General features: G+C 36.3%; 1 protein-coding gene across 3 annotated transcripts in view; it reads right to left on the reverse strand.

Moving 5' to 3' along the window:
- MNAT1 (MNAT1 component of CDK activating kinase) overlaps positions 1-23,249 on the reverse strand; it is a 243,732-nt gene that overhangs the window by 22,229 nt on the left and 198,254 nt on the right. Inside the window, exon 8 of one of the 3 annotated variants that reach the window (XM_073242297.1) lies at positions 6,847-13,537. The exons of the other annotated variants lie outside the window; for them this stretch is intronic. Within the exon in view, the coding sequence (XP_073098398.1) occupies positions 13,477-13,537 (61 nt within the window). The 3' untranslated portion in view covers positions 6,847-13,476. Of the gene's footprint in view, positions 1-6,846; positions 13,538-23,249 lie in introns of those variants that run through there. 3 annotated transcript variants of the gene reach the window in all.

Consider the following 23,249-nt stretch of genomic DNA (forward strand, 5'->3'; position numbering starts at 1 on the left):
AGGGGAGGAAAGGAGAGCATCCTCAATTTATAAAAGCAAGTCCAGGCTCAGAGAGGTAAATTTGCCCAAGATAACAGATACTATCACCTGTGTCTACCAGGAGAGTATAACAGAAACAGGAATAAGACTATTCAGAGGGTGATTATATGGTAGGTCAAGAAGACATAAATGAATTATAAAACTGAAATGAGGGGACAGAATACTAGGAAAATGGTGAAGGCAGTTAAGAGCTCACATCCCTCCACAGAAACACTGAGAAATGAATACTATCAGAACCAACTCTGTCAGAACTCTGGAAAGCAGCTAAAGGTTTACAGCAACTAAGGGTATACTGAATCAAGAAAAAGGCAACTTCAAAATGGTAGGAAAGCTTTGTGGCATTTTTACTGGCCCTTGTCCGACACTCTCCCCAGCTGGGCAGCCCACCTTCCCTACGTGAAGGCCACTGTCCCTGATTCCAGAGGGAGCAGAGCAGACATAAGCAAATTACTGTGCTTGTTCTATCCTGATGGGGGCTGCCTGAGGGACTGACACAAGGCATTAGTCTCCATCTGGGGGAAAAGATTACAGTTGAGACATATAATAGACCACTAAAGCCTGGGAGGAAAAGCTAGGGAAACAACATACATTTTTTTTTAATGCACATGGAACATTCTCTAGGATACAGTATATGTTAAGCCACAAGTCTTAATAAAAGACTAAAAACATGCAAAGCAGCCTCCCTGACCACAATAAAATGAAGCTAAAAATTAATAAAAGAAAGAAACTGGAAAATTCATGAATGTGGAAATTACACAACAAACACTTAAACAAGAAATGGATCAAAGATGGTATCAAAAGGAAAATTAGAATATACTTAGAGATGAATAAAAATGAAAATACTACACATAATATGGGAAATGGAGAGTGCAGTGCTTAGATGGAAATTTCTAGTAGCTAATGCCTACGGTAAAAAAGAACATATCAAATGAATAAGCTAATGTTATACATTAAGGAATTAGAAAAAAACAGCAACTAAGCCCAAAGCTAGCAAAAGGAAGAAAAGAATAATGATTAGAATGAACATTAATGAAACAGGGGAGAAAAAACTAAGACAATCAATGAAAACAAAAGTAGGCACTTTGAAAAGATTAGCAAAATTGACAAACCTTTAGCTAGACTGGCAAAGAAAATAGATATTAAACGCAAATAAGTAAAAACTAACTATGAAAAACTGTATGTCAACAAATTAGACAACCTAGATGATATGGACAATTCCTAGAGATACGCAAATTATCAAAATTGATTCAAGAAAAAACAAAAAATCTTAACAAATAGAAACTAAGAGATTGTATCCTTAATCAAAAACCTGCCCTGCAAATAAAAGTCCAGGACAAGATAGCTTCCTTCATTGGTGAATTCCACCAAGCATTTAAAGAATCAACTCCAATTCTTTTCAAACTCTTTCAAAAAACAGAAGAGGGGGACACACTTTCTAATGAACTGTATGAAGCCAGTATTAGCAGTATCAATGCCAAAAAAACAAGAGAGAAAGGGAGAGAGGGAGAGAGAAAGAAATTATAGAACAATATCCCTTATCAATATATTGGTGTAAAACCCTCAACAAAAATACTAGCAAACCAAATTTAACAACCAATTCAAAGGATTATATACCACCATAACCGAGTGGGATTTATCCCATGAATACAATGGTAGTTCAAATTAAGAAAATCAATCAATGTAACATACCCCATTAATGGAACAAAAACACTCACAGAACTATAAATATAAGGGAACTTCCTCAACATGATTGAGGGCATTAATGAAAAAAAACACAGCTAATATCATACTCAATGGTGAAAGACTGAAAGCTTTCCCCCAACATCTACAAAAAGACAAGGATGCCTATCTTCAACATTGCTGTTCAACAACCTACTAGAAGTTGTAACAAGAGCAATTAAGCAAGAAATCTAAATAAAAGGCATCCAAATTGGAAAGGAAGCAGTAAAACTATCTCTGTTCATAGATTACATGATCCTATGTATAAAAAATCCAAAAGAATCCACAAAAAGGTCCCTAGAGTTAACAAATAATTTCAGCAAAGCTGCAGGGTACAAAATTAACATGTAAAAATCAGTTGTATTTCTATACACTAGCAATGAACTATCCAAGGATGATGTTAAGAAAACCCATTTACAATAGCATTAAAGGAGTAAAATACCTGGGAATAAATTTGACCAAGGAAGTGAAAGACTTGTACATTGAAAACTACAAAACATTGCTGAGAGAAATCAAAGACCTAAATATTCCATGGAATATTCCATGAAATATGGAATGTTCATTGACTAGAAGACTTAATATGGTTAAGATGTCAATACTACCCAAAGAAATCTACAGATTCAATGCCAATTTCTATCAAAATTACAAGATCATTTTTTGCAGAAATGAAAAGTTGATCCTCAAATTCATATGGAACTGCAAGAGGCCCCAATTAACCAAGAAGACCTTGAAACCTTGAAAAAGAACAAAGTTGGAAGACACATTTCTCAAAACTTATACAAATTCACAGTAATCAAAATAGTGTGGTACTAGCATACTGTCCTTTGATGCCCCCAATTTTTTAATTTTGATGATGTCCAATTTATTTTTGTTGTTGTTGTCTTGCTTTTAAGATTATGTGTAAGAATCCACTGCCAAATCTGAAATCATGAAGATTTACCCTTACCTCTTCTTCTGAAAGTTTTATGGCTTTAGTATATATATTTAGTGCACTATTGGCTTAATTTTTAGTTAATTTTTGCATATGGTGTGAGGTAGGGGTCAAACTTTATTCTTTTCCATGTGGATATCCAGTTGTTTCATCACCATTTTTGAAAGAGGCTATTTCTTCCCCACTGAATGGTTTTGGAACTCTTGTAAATCAACTGGCCACAGATGTATGGGTTTTATTTCTGGACTCTCAATTCTGTTGCATTGGTAGTTCCTCAAAAAGTTAGATATAGAATTATATGATCCCCTCAATTCTACTTCTCAGTATATACCCAAAAGAACTGAAAACTACTGAAATTAGTACAAGAACAAGCATGTTCATAGCAACACAAATCACAATAGTCAAAAGGCAGGAACAGCCCGAATGTCCATCAATAAATAAATATATACACAAATTGTGGTACAACCCTACAATGGAATATTCTTGGTCAGAAAAAGGAATGAAGTACTGATAACACACTATAATGTGAATGAACCTCAAAAATATTATGCTGTGTGAAAGAAACCAGATACAAAAGGTCACATGTATAATTCTGTTTATATCAAATATCCAGAATAAATAAATCCAGAGAGACAGAAGGCAGACTGGAGGTTATCAGGGGCTAGAAGTGGGAAAATGGAGAGAATATGCTAAATGGTTAGAGGTTTTACTTTGGAATGATGGAAATGTGTGGAACTGGATAAAAGTGGTGGTTGTACAACATTGTGGATGTATTAAATGCCACTGAGTTATTCACTTTAAAATGGTTAATTTTACGCTATCTGAATTTTACCTCAATATATTGGTAGAAAAAGAAAAATAAGTAAATGGAAATCCATTTTCAGCCCAAATAAGGGATTCAGGATCCCCTCAACACATACCAGAACTTGAGACTGGAAATTACATATTTGTTTTAAAAAGTATCATTACCATGGACATGAATTAAAATCTTTAGGTAAAGCTTAAGAGATTTATCATCTCAGAGAAAGGAACTGAACAGCAGGACAAAAACATAGGGGCAGAGGAGCGATCTGTGAAAAACAATTTACTATTATGATTAGTTAAATTCCAGGTGAAAAACATGGGTTCAGAAAGCCCTACTGACCTAGCAGGAAAGATCTGACTACACTGACTTTGGTTTTAAAGCATGTAAACAATTAGAATTCCAACTAAAAACAGATGGCACACTGTACTTGGATAACCTGAGGAAGGTTTATTTATAAAAGGACAAATTTACAGATGTATATTTGTAGAGAAATAAAAGGGATGGTTCAGAAACCCAGCGTAGCAACAGAGGAATTGCCACTCTAGGCAAGAGAAACAAGTATAGTTCTAAAAGCCCAAAAGAGAGAGAATGGTTTAGAAAGGGTTGTCTTGAAAAGAGTGGTGACTTTTTGTTGAAGGACACAGCCAGCATATGGCAACCTGGTATGGAAATAAATACATCTGTCTCACTCCCTTACCTCTGATTTCCTACTGAGTCTACCCATTGCCCACCCCCCACTTCAACCTGGAAACCAAAAGGTGCAGGAGCCACTGATATAGTCCACACAAGTCTGAATCCCCTGGTAAAGAGCAGGGTAGAGAAGGAAGAATGAATATGAAGGAGCTAACAAAAGAGCCATCATGAAAAGCATTACCAAGTTCTATGTCCCATTCTCAGATCTCCAATCAAGAATCCCAAACTATTAACTCAGTTGCAGGACTAAGATAGTAACTACTTTTACCTTGGATAGTGACTGAATATTAATCTTAGGAGAAGAAATTAAGTGAAACAAAAGTAGTGACATTTTTGTGTAAACTGCAATTACACGGATACATACATAGGTTCTATAATTAACAAATTCTGTTGAATATACTTTCTTTTTAAAATGTTTGAACCACTAGTTTACTTAATTTTTAAGTCAGATTTATTCCATGTACAGAAGGTGTTTGAGTTCTTGGAAGATTTTGTTAAGTTTGTAAAGCAGGTTTATTATGACTTTGATGTACTTTAAAGAATCAGATTTTTAAATTTGTAATTAGACCTTGAATTAAATTTCTGAGTTTACCGAACATTAAAGAAAAATTATTATTTTTTTATATAAAAATCATCACTTGATCTAAAAGTAAAATAAAATCTGTAGATTAAGAGTATAAGAATAGTTAGGTTTATATTTATAATTTTAATAAGTGGTTTACACATAAGTGATTTTGTAAATTCCTTCCAATGCACAACAAAGGCAATTCATATTCCATTTGCAAGTGATATAAAATAAAACCACACAGAAAAGATGAAAATAAACGGACTTTTTTAATATCCCATATACAATAAATACTAACAAGAAAGAAAACTGTTTTAACATATTGCTAATGGTTCGTTTATAGACTTAAAACACAAGCCATTATAGGAATAGAGAGGGAATCTACACAATAGTAAAGAAAGCAATCCTCTAAGAAAATTTTATAAACTTGTGTGAAATTTACACTAAAAAAACTAAAAAATAGCCTCAAAGTATATAAAGAAAAATACCAGTAATAGCTCTATATAGTAGTTCTTTTATAGTAAGTGAAGCAGTTTGTTTTGGATAGCCAGTCACTAACAAAATGGAACTTTTTAAGAAAACTCCAAAACAGTGAGGTTTAAAACTTTTTACTTAATTTTTAAAGTAGAAAAAAAGATAGACCTCTTTTTCTTACCTTGTATCAACTTCTAAACATTTTTAAAATTAAATTTTCCATAAATGTTCATGATCAATAACTACTCTCCTTTGCCTTCACTTTTTCCATCTACACAGTGTTATAATAGTTATTCTTCCATAAGAATTCACATCATGTCTACAATTCATCATGTCATTTCCCTGCTTTATATCCTTTAATTAGTTTCCTGTCACCTATATAATAAAATCCTAACTCTTCAGTAGGACACAGAAGACCCTTAATTTCACTTTTCTATTTCTCTAATCCCATCTTTCGGTATCTCTTCTCATTGTCCACCTGCACCACCATCCCCCCACCCCCACCACCATTTTCTATTCTAACAGTAATAAAAAACACTTGTAATTCCTAAAACACAATCTTCTGAGTCAGGCTTCTGAGCCATCACATACACTTTTCTTTCTAACAGACCGTCTTTCACCTTCTAACAGTCTGATGAACATCTACTCATCCTTTACATCCTACTTTGGCATCAGTTCTTGCAAGTTTTCCCAGATCTAATTTCCACTCTCCCTCCAAAACAAACATAATGACTGTCTCTTAAATGCTACTTCTGAATTTTATCCCACTTTTCACATAATCCTATTTCTGCATTTGTCATATTTTAAAGATTTGTAAAAATAAGCTTTTAATTTGAATATTCTTACATCAGCTTTTATTTTCTATTTATATTTCTATTCTAATATAGAATGTTTAAGACTTGCTTTAGCTAGAAACAAAGAAACAAGAAAAAGAAACTAAATAAAGGGGTCACAAGAACAAATAGTTTTAAGACTAGATACAATGAAAACAATCCCAATGTGGCATACTTAATAATGACAGAATATATTTTGATAGAAATGGGAAACAGAAAGGCTTTATATAATGAGTAACCAAAAAAGTAAAGCTGAATACCTCTTACATGAACAATTTATGACTTTTTTTCAATGATTCAGCATGTGTTCTAATATATTCTACTTTTTACATTTCTACCCATTTAGAAATTAACATTTTCAACATATCCTTTCTGATAAATAAGAATCTTGTTAATTAATTTCAAGTGGAGTCAAGCATAATTAGAAAATAATACGGATACTTTGTTAAGTTTACCTTTTTCTGAGCAACTTATAAAGTATGTTAAAGCTTAAATATAAAAACATACTCTTTCTACCAAATGATTTCACTCATTTGTGGAGTATAACAACAAAGCAAAACGGAAGAAACAAAACAGCAGCAGAATCACAGACCCCAAGAATAGACTAGCGGTTACCAAAGGGAAGAGGGTTGGGGAGGGTGGATGGGGAGGGAGGGAGAAGGGAATTAAGGGGCATTATGATTAGCACATATAGTGCAGGGGGGGGCACAGGGAAGGCAGTATAGCACCAAGAAGACAAGTAGTGACTCTATAGCATCTTACTACACTGATGGACAGTGACTGCAATGGGGTGGGGGTGGGGGACTTGATAATATGGGTGTATGTTGTAACCACAATGTTGTTCATGTGAAGCCTTCATAAGATTGTATATCAATGATACCTTAATAAAAAAAACCTGAAAAAAAATATATATATAGACTTTCTGTACAATGCAAAAAAAAAAATAGCCTCCAATGCTTTTTTAAAGAAATAGCAGAAGCAGAAGGGGCTTTTTACAATCTAAATGGCCATATATTTCTCATACACTACAATTAGTAATGTAAAATTCTTAAAATTGCTAAAACTCTTATTTCTAACAAATCTATATCTTGGTAAATCTTTCTTTTATCTACAAATCACTTTCATACTACAGGACTATATAAACTGAGTCTTTGATGAGCAAGGTCGCCTGGCTGACCATTTGTCATTTTCTTTAGGATAAGAACCAGTTAACTGTTCTTCTCAATCCTACAAAACAGAAAACATTCTGCGTCACTCAAATTTCTAGGTTCAAACTGCCAGATGTACTAAATCATGACCTAATCACAGAAATGCCAGGAACAACTGTAAGCAAGCATTTTAACACCCTTGCATAGCTTCATGAAGAGCAAGAACTCTGCAGTCCTAGCCAGGGATCAGTAAGAGCTCATTCTACATGCACAACCTGTATGGATAACCCCTTAGAATTCTATGATACTGAAACTACATTTAGTCCATGACTAAGCATGCTTTGTTTATAATGAACTCTGCAAAATTCACTGTTCAAAAAGATAGCTGTTCATAGATTTACCCTTGTTTTAAAACATGTTAACAGTCTTCCTTCCCCTCCTCACCCAGCATAAACTTGGAATCTATTTATAAATAGTTTTAAAACTAAATATAAAACATAAATAAATTTAAAAATCTATTAAATTAGGAATAGGTGCTCTTGCAGCCAGCAATATGGAGGGTAGAAGGTAACATATTTATCTGCTTTGGATAATTTTATATCTCTGGTTGAAATGTTTAGGAATAAAAAGATAAAGTAAATGAAAACTCCTCCCTCTCTTCCCACTCCCCAATGGCTGGACACATATATAATCATAATGAGAGGATAGGAAAAACAAAAACAGTTGAAAGATCAGCAAGAAGATGACACCCTAATTCAGTTGCCTATAAGCCATCTGGTCTGAAGCAAATGACTTTGCTGTAGTTTCCCCACCTATAAAGTGGATGTGATAATAATTAAACTTATCCTGCTTATCTATCAGGATTGTGGTTAAGAATCAAATGAGATGATGTGCTTTGAAATTGTAAAGTGCTCTAAAATTACCTAAAAGTGTTAGTATTAGTGAAGGTACATTAACTGTTATTTAACAATGATTATTTCCAGTAACAATTTATAAGGTGGCTCACAGATCTATAGGAATTAAACCTTAAAGGTGAATAATATATTCAATATGCATCAGAAGAATCACATGTGTTGATTCACAAACACATGGTTCTTACTCAAATAACAAAGTTATGGAAAGTCAAATGACAAAATAACTAAGAGACTACCAGCAGGTTAAAAATACACCTGTAAATAAAGTGACTCATGACAACTCTACTGAAAAAAGCATTGTCAATCAGGATAGGCTGTTTTTCAGCAGCAGAGAATAATCGCAAATTTCAGTGGTTTTAGCTAATAGAGATTTATTTCTTACTCATGCTATCTGTCTAATGTAGGTCAGGAAGGGAAGTAACTCACTGCAGTCACACAGGGACCAGTCTAATAGAAGCTGTACCTCAACTATTTCCATGACCATTGAGCCAGAAGGAAGCAAATATAGAGAATCCTATACAGCTCTGGAAGCTTTTGCTCCAAAAAGCTCATATTTCACTGGCAAAGCAAGTCATGTGGCCAACTTCAAAGGGGGCAGAGAAAAGGAATTCTGTATGTGTCCTAACAGAATATTTATAAGTTACTGTATGGCTACCACAGATATCAAACAGAAATTCATGAAAAAGAAAAAAAAAACACATAATTTTGGTATACATTCTTTTTTTTTTTTCCTTTTGCTCTACATAGTAAAAAATATATGCTACTCACTTGCCATTTAGGGTTTCTGTTGCCATTTTTTATTTTTCCAGGAAATGAATTTTTACTTGTATTTATATTAAAGACTTAAAACATTAATAGAATCATATTTGACTTCTCTGTAGACAGTACTCTAAGTATATATTTGGCAAAAGCATTTCCCAATCTCATCAACTTTTTATTATTTTGAACCTTTATAAATATTCAACATAGAATAGGGATAATATATTTAAAGGGAGGTCCCTGTCTTATCAAAGTGTCAAATATCTCATCTGGAATCACAGGAATAAAAAAAGTTAATAAACATAACCTTGGGATTTATTATTTCTTGAAATCAGAAGCTTCTCACCTAGTATACCTTGGGGGTAATCAGGTTATTAAATTTATGGTTAAAAATCACAAACAAACTCACTCCTGGCATCTCATTTATAACCACACTATATGTCTGGTATTAAAATCTTGAAAACTTGACTATGTTTACTCAAATATAAATGACAAAGTAGAAAGATAAATGTTGAATACTGATAATCATAATTATAAATTTCAAGAACAAGTGCAAACTGGAATATCTGGGATGATGAAAAACAAATGAATATTCAGAGCTCTAAAACATCAATGTCAGTTTCATTTGGGATTATTTTGTGAGGAAAAGCACCAACACTTACCCATGTCCCTGACTGCTATATGCATGGAACATTTGCTGATAAAGAAGGTAAAAAGCTGCTTTGCTCCTGCCATGGACCCTGCCTGCAGAGAATTTCCTTCCCTGATGCCTATGTCATTGGCTTTGTTAAAGAAAACTTAAGTTCTCGTCTCTCTCCCTTTAGTGACTTGACAAAAACATTCTAATATTAACAAGAGAATAAAAACAGATCATAATTATTTGGCTCATTTTTTTCTATATATTTTAAGGAGAGTGAAGTAAAGCATGTGCCTATTGTTTTACGACATTGTGGACAATGAAATTTTACTTGCTTCAAAAGCCCATTTCAATATGGCTTTGATATATTTTCCCTTTGATATAACATAGATGTTTTTAAAAGTATGTTTCAAACTTAATATCTAAAATAAGTTGTAATGGGTAAAAAATGGTCATTCTCAATATTGCAAATCTGCCTATTTATAAAAATGGGCTTTTTAAAAATTCCATTTAATATAAATATCAATACAACAAAATAGCCCCAAATCAGACTCTAAATAAAGCATCCTAAGTCCAGCAAAGAATTATTTTGAAGTTGTCACTGATTGTCTAAGGCAGTGCTGCTGGAAAAACAAATGCTATTTGAATAGCACTATTTTAAATGAGAATAAAGCAGTCCAGGATGATAACAACACCAAGGCCCTCTTTCCTAATACTCTGCAAGTGATGAGGTCAACATCTAATTTTCGCACTGAAGTTAAGCTTACAGATCCTCAAGAAGTTAGCATGTGCTTCTGGTCACTGCCTGCGAACAAGACAGCAAAAGTCCAGAATAACAAGTTTTCCGATAACTATTACTAGTGGAAGAAGAATAAGCAATTATGGAGTAAAGACAGATATACCGTTTTGGCTGAACTCCTCAAGAAAGACAACTTAATGATAATCATTTCAGTCACAGAAACCATTCCATTTATGAGTCTGTTCCCTAAAAGTGTTTTCATCAGCTTAAAAACTTTTTAGTGGAATGTGGAAAGATTTGAACCAAGTGCTTCTTACCTTTGAAAATTAAAAGCAGCTTTTATTTATTGACTTTTAATAATACTTGTTCTTCAAATTTAGCTAAGTGAGCAATTAAATAATATGTATAATGTTTTTATATACCTTATCAGAACCTATTTTTTTAAAGATGGAAATCTTTAAGGGGAACAAAGTTTAGTTTCATCATTTTAGGTACGAAAATGTAACTTTCCATATTAAGCTATTTTATTGAGAGTATTCCAGTCAATTGTACAACCCACTCATTAATACAGTTTCCTAAATCACACGGACTAAGAGATCAAGGTGGAAAAAGGATTAGACAGAGAAATATATTCAGATGAGAAATAAAGCAGTTATACAACAATAAATTTTCAGTGTGTTAAGTTCACCATTGTTTACTATTTAAATATCATATAATATACCAAGAACTACCTACTATAAAAACTAGAACTAAAACAAAGCTTCTATATACTACGAAACTAACTGCAATACTGTAAAATTACCAACTAAATTAACAAAGGTATTTCCTGGGATTTTTTAAAGAAATAATTCAAATGTTAACACTAGGTGGCAGAAGGTTATTTATGTTCTTAACAATACACAGATTTTAAATTACTCAATAGAAACAGCAATTTACAAGTCCTAAACTCAGATAAACATTTTTTTGAAAATTGATCTTCTCAGACCATCTATTCTAATTTTGATCCCTTTTCAAGATTTTCTAATGTTAGAGAGACTTATGAGAAAGAATAAAGAACAATTGAATTTAAAGGGCATCCTTTTAGATATCTTATCATACATCTATCTAGTCCCTAAATTCAGATAAATAAGAAAGCTTAATGGTAAACTTTCTCTTCACAGTGACTTTCAAATGCAATAATGCAATACTACATCCTCTGTGGTTTGAGAAGAGTATCTGTGAGAGCCAAAATATATATATATATATATATATATATATATATATAGACTATATTGTTTTCTCATTTCTCCCCCTACCCAGCTTCATACTCTTATTCCTAGCATTTATCATTTGTCATTTTCTCTTTTCATCCTATTCTGTCTTGAAATCTATTTTTGAGCACCAAATCCTTTCTTGAGTTAAAAAGAGAAAATTAATAAAACAGCAATCAAAATAGAGTTATAACAATACAAAATAGCATTTGGGTTTTTTTGTTTGCCTCACTTTGTTTTTGCTTTGCGTCTCCTCCTCCATAACATAACATAAGTACAGGGAAAGAACTTGTGAATTATTGAAGGGGTGGTGTTAAAATATTTACATGAGCAAATTTATGTTTTCTTCCCAGATTCCTTCTGTGAAGAAAAATAATGAATGACACCTCCTATGAAATTATATATTAACTTCAGATTAGCAAATAAAGCAGATACTTAACATGTCAGCACCCTGAGCCCTTAGTCACATTCCTGAACAATCCTTAAAAGGGGTAACCCCCAACCTTTCCAGGGGCTCCTCTTTCTGAGGTCTCCCGTACTTTCTAAGTGTGTAGCCTTTGAACTTTAAACTCTCTTTTTTTCGACCTTTCAGGGCACTCCTCTTTCTCTGAGGTTGCCTGTACTTTTTCTCTCTTTAAGTAACTTTAAATAAAACCTTTACTCTGCTTCACAACTGTGTCTCTGCCCTTCAATTCTTTGTCGCTGTAGGGACAAGAACAAAGGAAAATACACAACGCTCCCCCAGTAAGATTATAACATGCCTACTTTGATTAACTTTTTTCTTGAAATAATACCATTTTCTTGACTTTTCTCACTTGTTTTTAAAATTCCTTTTTTATCCTAAGCAAAGTATTTAAATTATCCTTCACTTTTTCCTTCTTTCCTTTGAACATAACTCTAATTCATTGCACTCTACGACTTCAGTCTCACAATCCTTTGGGACCTCAATTTCTTTATCTCTAAAATAAGGACGTTGAGAGAAATGACGTCTAAAGTCCTTTTCTTCTATAAAATTCTGATTCATTCCTCACCTCACTATATTCTCTAAATCTACTAGGAAGGATAATACATAAATACAAGGACGTCTTACCTCTAAATTATAAAGCAGTGCTAATAAAAAAATAAAAGGAATTCATAAGATTTTTAAATATTCCAGTAACTACTGAAGAAAGTTCAAATTCCCCACCCTGATACAATCGAATTCCAACCTTTTTCTGTCTTCCACTATTTCCTTTCCTGCAACCAGTTTTGCACCCAAGCCTCAATACTACTGGCCATACATGCCCTACTGCTTCCTCCTAACTCCTTTCCTGCTTGTGTTCTAAAACAGGAGAGTTGTTCCTCATTTTTGCATGCCAAAATCCTACTTACCCCAGCTGAAATTCCTGAAAAACTTCTAAACCTACCTGGATATCTTCCAAGGGGTAGAAAGAATATACACTTTGGAGTCAGACAGTTCTAGTTTTAAATCTTATTTCGAAAGCACTATAACGTTAGAAAGTTATTTAGCCTCTTTAAACCCTGTCTTCTTACCTATAAAATGGTGATAATTTACCTACACATCATAGGGTTTTTGTGAAATGAATTAATGTAATATAAATGCGTAATACAATGTTTGGTAAAGAATAGATGTATTCAATAATACATGTTAGGATCTAGGACTGTACATGCTCTAAATTCATTCCCCTATGTCTTGCCTGAGGGGTTCAGCCCTGGGGAAGTTCATTAGGGATTCGGTGAGACCAAAAAATGACAAAAGGAGTTGGGGGTAAAAAGAGACACACAAAGCTTTATTCTCACAGCGGAAAGTTGAGTGTTAAAATCATGTCTGCAATTGGCAGTCTAAAGTAGCAAGCCCTGAGATCTCAGTCTTTGCTGTCTCCACTCAGCCTCTGCTCAGCTTAGGCGCTGTCTCCGCTTCCAGCCTCTGCTCTACGGCCCTTCTGCTCTCCTCTCTCTTTCTCACTTCTCTAGGATCTCCCGCTTCCCACTTCTCTGCTCCAGTCTCTGCTCTGCTCCAGCAGACATATACTACAAGGGGAAAAAAAACTTTAATAATTAAATATAAAATGGATAAAAATATCAAACTGAAGCTTGGACTAGAGAAAAATCAGTTAAAGTAAGAAGTCTGAACATTCTAGAAATGGCAAATACTTAAGTAAAAACTATAGACAAATAGCATCCTATCACTGAATAAAAAATCGATAAAAAATTCAAATAGCTGTGCTAAGGGAGTACATAATTCACCGTTATTTTTAAAAGCAGACTTTGGGAGTATTTAAAAAATGTTTTCCTTGGCAACTAAGCAGTTCTTCTCAGACTCTAACAGCAACTCCACAGCTACATATTTTTTAAATATATATATTTTAAATTTATATATATATATGTTTAAATTTTTATGTATATGTATTATATATATGGGTGTTTGGACTCTATTCACCTGCACTAACTAAATCATGAATATTAGGGGGTTTAGCATATTAAATGAACAATTTAAGTCTAAGACATATATGTACAGGTTTTTAGAATAAAGAACACTAAGATAAAAGTTGGAAAAGTATCATGAAAAAAAAATTTTTAGTTACACTCAATGCAGCAATGGACTTTGTTATTACAGAAGTTTTTACGTTCTACTTACTTTGGTCCAGCCCAGCAGCTGTGGCACACAGTGGTCACAAATCACAGGTAAGGGGCAGCTACACAAACCCTGGCAGCAGAATAATGCAATCCCTCTCCTCCACTGCCTTCTCTCCCTGGGCTTCCCCTGACACAGTGGGCAACAAGAGTGAGTAGAGAGAAATAAAGCCTGAAGTAGCTGCCTTCATCGTTCAGATGCTTGTTGTAGCACTCACACACACAGACTGGTGTCCAAGTGTCATATTCTGTAGGCCATACAAAACTCTGAAGGAGGCCTTCTATTAAAGTCATCAGAGTCGTCCATACAAGCCAAAAACTAGGACCAATTCCTAGACAATTCCTTACTGTCCACATGGAGTCAGTTGCCAAGACCTACTAATTCTATCCCTTAAATCTCTCTTGAATTCATTCTCTTAACTCCATCTTCACAGTATAAACCTCTCTATTTTTGACTATTTTTTACTTTCAATCTACTCAAATACATTCTCCACACTGCTGCATTCAGAAATATTCTTCTAATATATAGATTATGTCACCTATTAAAAGTTCTTCAACAGCTCCCTATTACTAAAAGTGGATGGCACAGAGCCAGCTATAGAGAAAACAGTGGTTTTCAACGTTAAGACACAAAGACATAAAAACTATCATCCAAAATACTTAATATAGCAAATAAGACTCTTCATGATCTGCACCCCAAGTAGTTTCTTGTTATTTTCTGTTATAAATCCTGTGCTCTAGTCAAACTCAACTACATGTATTTCTAGTAAAGTTTCCATGCCCTTTGAAATCGTTCCTTCTCCTCTAACAGAATGGTCTATGCATGCCACTAGCAGACTCAAATTTATCTTTTAAAATGGCGCTGAAATTCTACCATCTCTATGAAGCCTTCCTTGACCCTCTGCCATATAACAGTATGCTTGCCTACATGACAGTCCACCTCCAGATGTCAGCTCTTTAGGGAGGGACCACGGATGGTTGGTGTTCGTAATTTGAGCACTAGGCATAATTTTACTTGATACACTACTGAAGAAAGAATAATCTTGGCACTTGGCACTATCATACCTCTCTCTGGTATACCTCCTAAATAAGCTCTCTTCCATTTAAAGTCATTTCAGAAGCAACTGTGCCTTTAAGGATCTGTGGGATGAGCTGGGGTGGGGTGCAGTGAGGTGGAGAAACAAAAATGGATAAGAAATATCCCCAGCCTTAGAATAACTTAAAATGTAGAAGGGAAAACAGACTAAAAAGATAGAGGAATATGAATTTTTAATAATAAGAATTTTGAAAAAGGATGTCTCCTTAAGCAAATACTCTGGAATTAACTGATAATAGTGTTTGTAACAGAACCAAAACTAAACACTACCTCAATGATCTCTAATTTTTGACCTGGAAAAGTAATTAAGGGAGCCATTTTTTGTTTTACCAAGACATATTATATTTTTTTGACCTCTGAAGACAGACATTTGGGTCTGAACTGAAACAAAATTTAGATATTTTGGCATCAAAACGTTAAATATTTGTTTGAGGTTCAAAGGGTGGTTCCTGTCAAAAGTCTCTGGGCCTGGGAATTAATAGACCCTCTTAGATCTAATACACTAATAACATATATTTACTTCAAGCTTTAATTATACATTCTCAGGAAAGATAAGAAAAGCTTCCTCATAGTTTTCATATTTAAAATCAAATATTCCTCAAATTTAATATGCTCTTCCATCTAACAATCACTATTACTACTCCAGAGAGGCCCAAAGCTAAATGTAATAGAGGAAAAGAAAATATTCCTTAGGTCAAGGAAAAGTTCAGTACTCAACAGTCACATAACTTTGCTTACAGTAAGAATTACTGAGGATGATATGCAAACACATGGCTTAAAGGGAATTCCATGGGGAAAGGATATTCCTTTTAACAAATGGTACTGGAACAATTGGGGATGTATGTGCAAAAAGATGAACTTGGACCTGTATCTCACACCATACAAATGAATCAAAGGCCTAAATGTAAAAGCTAAAACTATAAGAATTTTATCAGAAGAAAACCAAGAAGTAAATCTGCATGGCCTTAGGTTAGGCAAAGGTATCTTAGATACATGATCCATAAAAGAAAAAACTCGTAAGCTAAAAATCATCAAATTTTAGTATGTTTATGCTTCCAATGACACCATTAAAAAATGAAGATAAGCTGGGCATAGAAGCCACAGGGCATAAATCTGCAAAGAAGTAAAAAGCTAACCTTTTCAAACAATATGGCTTCTCTCACACTTACCAACTTTACATCTCCCTGTATGGCCCCGGAAGAAGACTGGTTAGCCAGAGACGGGTAAGATTCCTCAAGGGAGGAATAACCTAAGACAGGCACAGTCACAGGGGGGCCATCAGGTGAGAAATTGGGGATCAACAGTGGTGAAGCTTAGAACCTCACGCCCCCCTGTTTTGAGAGAAATCTTCTGCATCCATGGATATTTTATTGCCCTTGTCTAGCTCGGATTAACATATAGTCTACAGGCACACACCTGATCATCTACAATTGCTCTCTTACAACACTAAACTACATTTTCTACCTTTATCTTGCATCTACCTACCACTTCAGCATTTTACTAAAAATAAAAATAGAGGAGGCAGAGCCAGGATGGCGGCGTGAGTAGAGCAGTGGAAATCTCCTCCCAAAAACACATAGAGCTATGAAAATATAACACAGAAAAATCTTCCTAAAATAGAGACCACAAGACACAAGACAACATCCAGACCACATCCACACCTGCAAAAACCCAGCGCCTTGCGAAGGGGGTAAGATACAAGCCCCGGCCCGGCGGAACCCAAGCGCCCCTCCCCCCGGCTCCTGGCAGGTGGAAAGAAACCGCAGCGGTTTTTTTTTTTTGGCAAGTGCTTTTTGGAAGCATTAAAAAGAGACAGGGCCCTCGTTGCTAGGGAGGCAGGGTGGAGGGACCGGTGAGCGGGTGCCTGGGACCGGCACCTGAGGACAAAGATTATCCCGCATCTTTCCCTGCGGGACCGGTGGGCGGGTGCCTGAGACCGGCACCTGAGGACGGAGGAAATCGCGCATTTTTCCCCTTTTTTTTTCTTATATGCGAGTGCTTTTTGGAAGCCTTAAAGGGACAGGGACCCCGGTGCTACGGGGGCAGGGCAGCAGGACTGGTGAGCGGGTGCCTGGGAACGGCGCCTGAGGACAAAGAATATCCAGCGTCCTTCCCTGCGGGACTGGTGGGAGGGTGCCTGAGACCGGCACCTGAGGACGAAGGAAATCGCGCGTTTTTCCCCTTTTTTTTTCTCTTTTTGGCAAGCGCTTTTTGGAAGCCTTAAAGGGACAGGGACCCTGGTGCTAGGGAGGCAGGGCGGCAGGACTGGTGAGCGGGTGCCTGGGACCGGCGCCAGAGGACAAAGAATATCCCGCGTCTTTCCCTGAGGGACCGGTGGGCGGGTGCCTGAGACCGGCACCTGAGGACGGAGGAAATCGCGCGTTTTTCCCCTTTTTCATTCTGTTTTTGGTGAGTGCTTTTTGGAATCCTTAAAGGGACAGGGACCGCAGTGCTAGGGAGGCAGGGCGGCGGGACTGGTGAGCGAGTGCCTGGGACTGGCGCCTGAGGATAAAGAATATCGCGCGGTTTTCCCTGCAGGACCGGTGGGTGGGTGCTTTTTGGAAGCCTTGCAGGGACACGGACCCTGGTGCTAGGGAGACAGGGCAGCAGGACCAGTGAGCGGGTGCCTGGGACCGGCGCCTGAGAATTAAAAAAAAATTTCGTGTCTTTTCGTTTTTTGTTTTTCTTTTTTCTGTTCCCTCTCTCATTGTTGCTGTTGTTGTTATGGTTTGGAGAGTGCTTTTTGGAAGTCTTAAAGGGACAGGACAGGTCACTTAGACCAGAGGCAGGGAATCTGGGGATCTCTGGGTACTCTAACCTCCTGGGCAGCAGGAAGCACAGAGGCCCCTTACAGAGATAAATAGCCTCCGGGCCACTCCCCCTCCAACAGGGCTCCACCATTTTGGAGGAGCAGCCCCAGCCAGGCCACGTCCACAGCAACAGCGGAGATAAACCCCATAGCAACTGGACAGGAAGCAGAAGCCCTGTCTGCACACAGCTGCCCAGCACAAGTCACTAGAGGTCGCTATTCTCCCAGGAGAGGAAGGCCACAAACCAACAAGAAGGAAAGCTCTCCCAGCTGTCACTTATACCAGCTCTGCAAACTATCTCTATCACCATGAAAAGGCAAAACTACAGGCAGACAAAGATCACAGAGACAACACCTGAGAAGGAGACAGACCTAACCAGTCCTCCTGAAAAAGAATTCAAAATAAAAATCATGAACATGCTGGAAGAAATGCAGAGAAAAATGCAAGAGCAATGGGATGAGATGCAGAGAAAAATGCAAGAGCAGTGGGATGAAGTCCGGAAGGACATCACAGATGTCAGGAAGGAGATCACAGAAGTGAAACAATCCCTGGAAGGATTTATAAGCAGAATGGATAAGATGCAAGAGGCCATTGAAGGAATAGAAGTCAGAGAACAGGAACGTATAGAAGCTGACATAGAGAGAGATAAAAGGATCTCCAGGAATGAAACAACACTAAGAGAACTATGTGACCAAGCCAAAAGAAATAATATTCGTATTATAGGGATACCAGAAGAAGAAGAAAGAGGAAAATGGATAGAAAGTGTCTTTGAAGAAATAATTGCTGAAAACTTCCCCAAACTGGGGGAGGAAATAATCGAACAGACCATGGAATTACACAGAACCCCCAACAGAAAGGATCCAAGGAGGACAACACCAAGACACATAGTAATTAAAATGGCAAGGATCAAGGACAAGGAAAGAGTTTTAAAGGAAGCTAGAGAGAAAAAGGTCACCTATAAAGGAAAACCCATCAGGCTAACATCAGACTTCTCGACAGAAACCCTACAGGCCAGAAGAGAATGGCATGATATACTTAATGCAATGAAACAGAAGGGCCTTGAACCAAGGATATTGTATCCAGCACGACTATCATTTAAATATGATGGCAGGATTAAACAATTCCCAGACAAGCAAAAGCTGAGGGAATTTGCTTCCCACAAACCACCTCTACAGGGCATCCTACAGAGACTGCTCTAGATGGGAGCACCCCTAAAAAGAGCACACAACAAAACACCCAACATATGAAGAAGGGAGGAGGAGGAATAAGAAGGGAGAGAAGAAAAGAATCTCCAGACAGTGTATATAACAACTCAATAAGCACGCTAAATTAGGCAGTAAGATACTAAAGAAGCTAACCTTGAACATTTGGTCACCACGAATCTAAAGCCTGCAATGGCAATAAGTACATATCTCTCAATAGTCACCCTGAATGACTTAATGCACCAATCAAAAGACACAGAGTAATAGAATGGATAAAAAAGCAAGACCCATCTATATGCTGCTTACAAGAAACTCACCTTAAACCCAAAGACAAGCACAGACTAAAAGTCAAGGGATGGAAAAACATATTTCAGGCAAACAACAGTGAGAAGAAAGCAGGGGTTGCAGTACTAATATCAGACAAAATAGACTTTAAAACAAAGAAAGTAACAAGAGATAAAGAAGGACACTACATAATGATAAAGGGCTCAGTCCAACAAGAGGATATAACCATTCTAAATATATATGCACCCAATACAGGAGCACCAGCATATGTGAAGCAAATACTAACAGAACTAAAGAGGGAAATAGACTGCAATGCATTCATTTTAGGAGACTTCAACACACCACTCACCCCAAAGGATAGATCCACCGGGCAGAAAATAAGTAAGGACACACAGGCACTGAACAATACACTAGAACAGATGGACCTAATAGACATCTATAGAACTCTACATCCAAAAGCAACAGGATATACATTCTTCTCAAGTGCACATGGAACATTCTCCAGAATAGACCACATACTAGCTCACAAAAACAGCCTCAGTAAATTCCAAAATATTGAAATTCTACCAAACAATTTTTCAGACCACAAAAGTATAAAAGTAGAAATAAATTCTGCAAAGAAAACAAAAAGGCTCACAAACACATGGAGATTAACAACATGCTACTAAATAATCAATGGATCAGTGAACAAATCAAAATAGAGATGAAGGAATATATAGAAACAAATGAGAACAACAACACTAAGCCCCAACTTCTGTGGGACGCAGCGAAAGCAGTCTTAAGAGGAAAGTATATAGCAATCCAGGCACACTTGAAGAAGGAAGAACAATCCCAAATGAATAGTCTAACATCACAATTATCAAAACTGGAAAAAGAAGAACAAATGAGGCCTAAAGTCAGCAGAAGGAGGGATATAATAAAGATCAGAGAAGAAATAAACAAAATTGAGAAGAATAAAACAATAGCAAAAATCAACAAAACCAAGAGCTGGTTCTTCAAGAAAATAAACAAAATAGACAAGCCTCCAGCCCAACTTATTAAGAGAAAAAGAAAATCAACACAAATCAACATAATCAGAAATGAGAATGGAAAAATCACGACAGACTCCACAGAAATACAAAGAATTATTAAGGACTAATATGAAAACCTATATGCCAACAAGCTGGAAAACCTAGAAGAAATGGACAACTTCCTAGAAAAATACAACCTCCCAAGACTGACCAAGGAAGAAACACAAAAGTTAAACAAACCAATTACGAGCAAAGAAATTGAAACGGTAATCAAAAAACTACCCAAGAACAAAACCCCAGGGCCGGATGGATTTACCTCAGAATTTTATCAGACACACAGAGAAGACATAATACCCATTCTCCTTAAAGTGTTCCACAAAATAGAAGAGGAGGGAATACTCCCAAACTCATACTATGAAGCCAACATCACCCTAATACCAAAACCAGGCAAAGACCCCACCAAAAAAGAAAATTACAGACCAATATCCCTGATGAATGTAGATGCAAAAATACTCAATAAAATATTAGCAAACAGAATTCAACAGTATATCAAAAGGATCATACACCATGACCAAGTGGGATTCATCCCAGGGATGCAAGGATGGTACAACATTCGAAAATCCATCAACATCATCCACCACATCAACAAAAAGAAAGACAAAAACCACATGATCATCTCCATAAATGATGAAAAAGCATTTGACACAATTTAACATCCATTCATGATAAAAACTCTCAGCAAAATGGGAATAGAGGGCAAGTACCTCAACATAATAAAGGCCATATATGATAAACCCACAGCCAGCATTATACTGAACAGCGAGAAGCTGAAAGCATTTCCTCTGAGATTGGGAACAAGACAGGGATGCCCACTCTCCCCACTGTTATTTAACATAGTACTGGAGGTCCTAGCCACGGCAATCAGACAAAACAAAGAAATACAAGGAATCCAGATTGGTAAAGAAGAAGTTAAACTGTCACTATTTGCAGATGATATGATACTGTACATAAAAAACCCTAGAGACTCCACTCCAAAACTACTAGAACTGATATCGGAATACAGCAAAGTTGCAGGATACAAAATTAACACACAGAAATCTGTTGCTTTCCTATACACTAACAATGAATCAATAGAAAGAGAAATCAGGAAAACAATTCCATTCACCATTGCATCAAAAAGAATAAAATACCTAGGAATAAACCTAACCAATGAAGTGAAAGACTTATACTCTGAAAACTACAAGTCACTCTTAAGAGAAATTAAAGGGGACACTAACATATGGAAACTCATCCCATGCTCACGGCTAGGAAGAATTAATATCGTCAAAATGGCCATCCTGCCCAAAGCAATATACAGATTTGATGCAATCCCTCTCAAATTACCAGCAACATTCTTCAATGAATTGGAACAAATAATTCAAAAATTCATATGGAAACACCAAAGACCCCGAATAGCCAAAGCAATCCTGAAAAAGAAGAATAAAGTAGGGGGGATCTCACTCCCCAACTTCAAGCTCTACTACAAAGCCATAGTAATCAAGACAATTTGGTACTGGCACAAGAACAGAGCCACAGACCAGTGGAACAGAATAGAGACTCCAGACATTAACCCAGACATATATGGTCAATTAATATTTGATAAAGGAGCCATGGACATACAATGGCAAATGACAGTCTCTTCAACAGATGGTGCTGGCAAAACTGGACAGCTACATGTAGGAGAATGAAACTGGACCATTGCCTAACCCCATACACAAAAGTAAATTCAAAATGGATCAAAGACCTGAATGTAAGTCATGAAACCATTAAACTCTTGGAAAAAAACATAGGCAAAAACCTCTTAGACATAAACATGAGTGACCTCTTCTTGAACATATCTCCCCATGCAAGGAAAACAACAGCAAAAATGAGCAAGTGGGACTACATTAAGCTGAAAAGCTTCTGTACAGCGAAATGCACCATCAATAGAACAAAAAGGATCCTACAATATGGGAGAATATATTTGAAAATGACAGATCCGATAAAGGCTTGACGTCCATAATATATAAAGAGCTCACACGCCTCAACAAACAAAAAACAAATAACCCAATTAAAAAATGGGCAGAGGAACTGAACAGACAGTTCTCTAAAAAAGAAATACAGATGGCCAACAGACACATGAAAAGATGCTCCACATTGCTAATTATCAGAGAAATGCAAATTAAAACTACAATGAGGTATCACCTCACACCAGTAAGGAAAACTGCCATCCAAAAGACAAACAACAACAAATGTTGGCGAGGCTGTGGAGAAAGGGAAACCCTCCTACACTGCTGGTGGGAATGTAAATTAGTTCAACCATTATGGAAAGCAGTATGGAGGTTCATCAAAATGCTCAAAACAGACTTACCATTTGATCCTGGAATTCCACTCCTAGGAATTTACCTTAAGAACGCAGCAATCAAGTTTGAGAAAGACAGATGCACCCCTATGTTTATCGCAGCACTATTTACAATAGCCAAGAATTGGAAGCAACCTAAATGTCCATCGGTAGAGATGAATGGATTAAGAAGATGTGGTACATACACACAATGGAATACTACTCAGCCATAAGAAGAGGGCAAATCCTACCATTTTCAGCAACATGGATGGAGCTGTAGGGTATTATGCTCAGTCAAATAAGCCAAGTGGAGAAAGAGAAATGCCAAATTATTTCACTCATCTGTG

The sequence above is a fragment of the Manis javanica genome, chromosome 8 (assembly GCF_040802235.1).
Source record: "Manis javanica isolate MJ-LG chromosome 8, MJ_LKY, whole genome shotgun sequence".
NCBI classification, from domain to species: domain Eukaryota; kingdom Metazoa; phylum Chordata; class Mammalia; order Pholidota; family Manidae; genus Manis; species Manis javanica.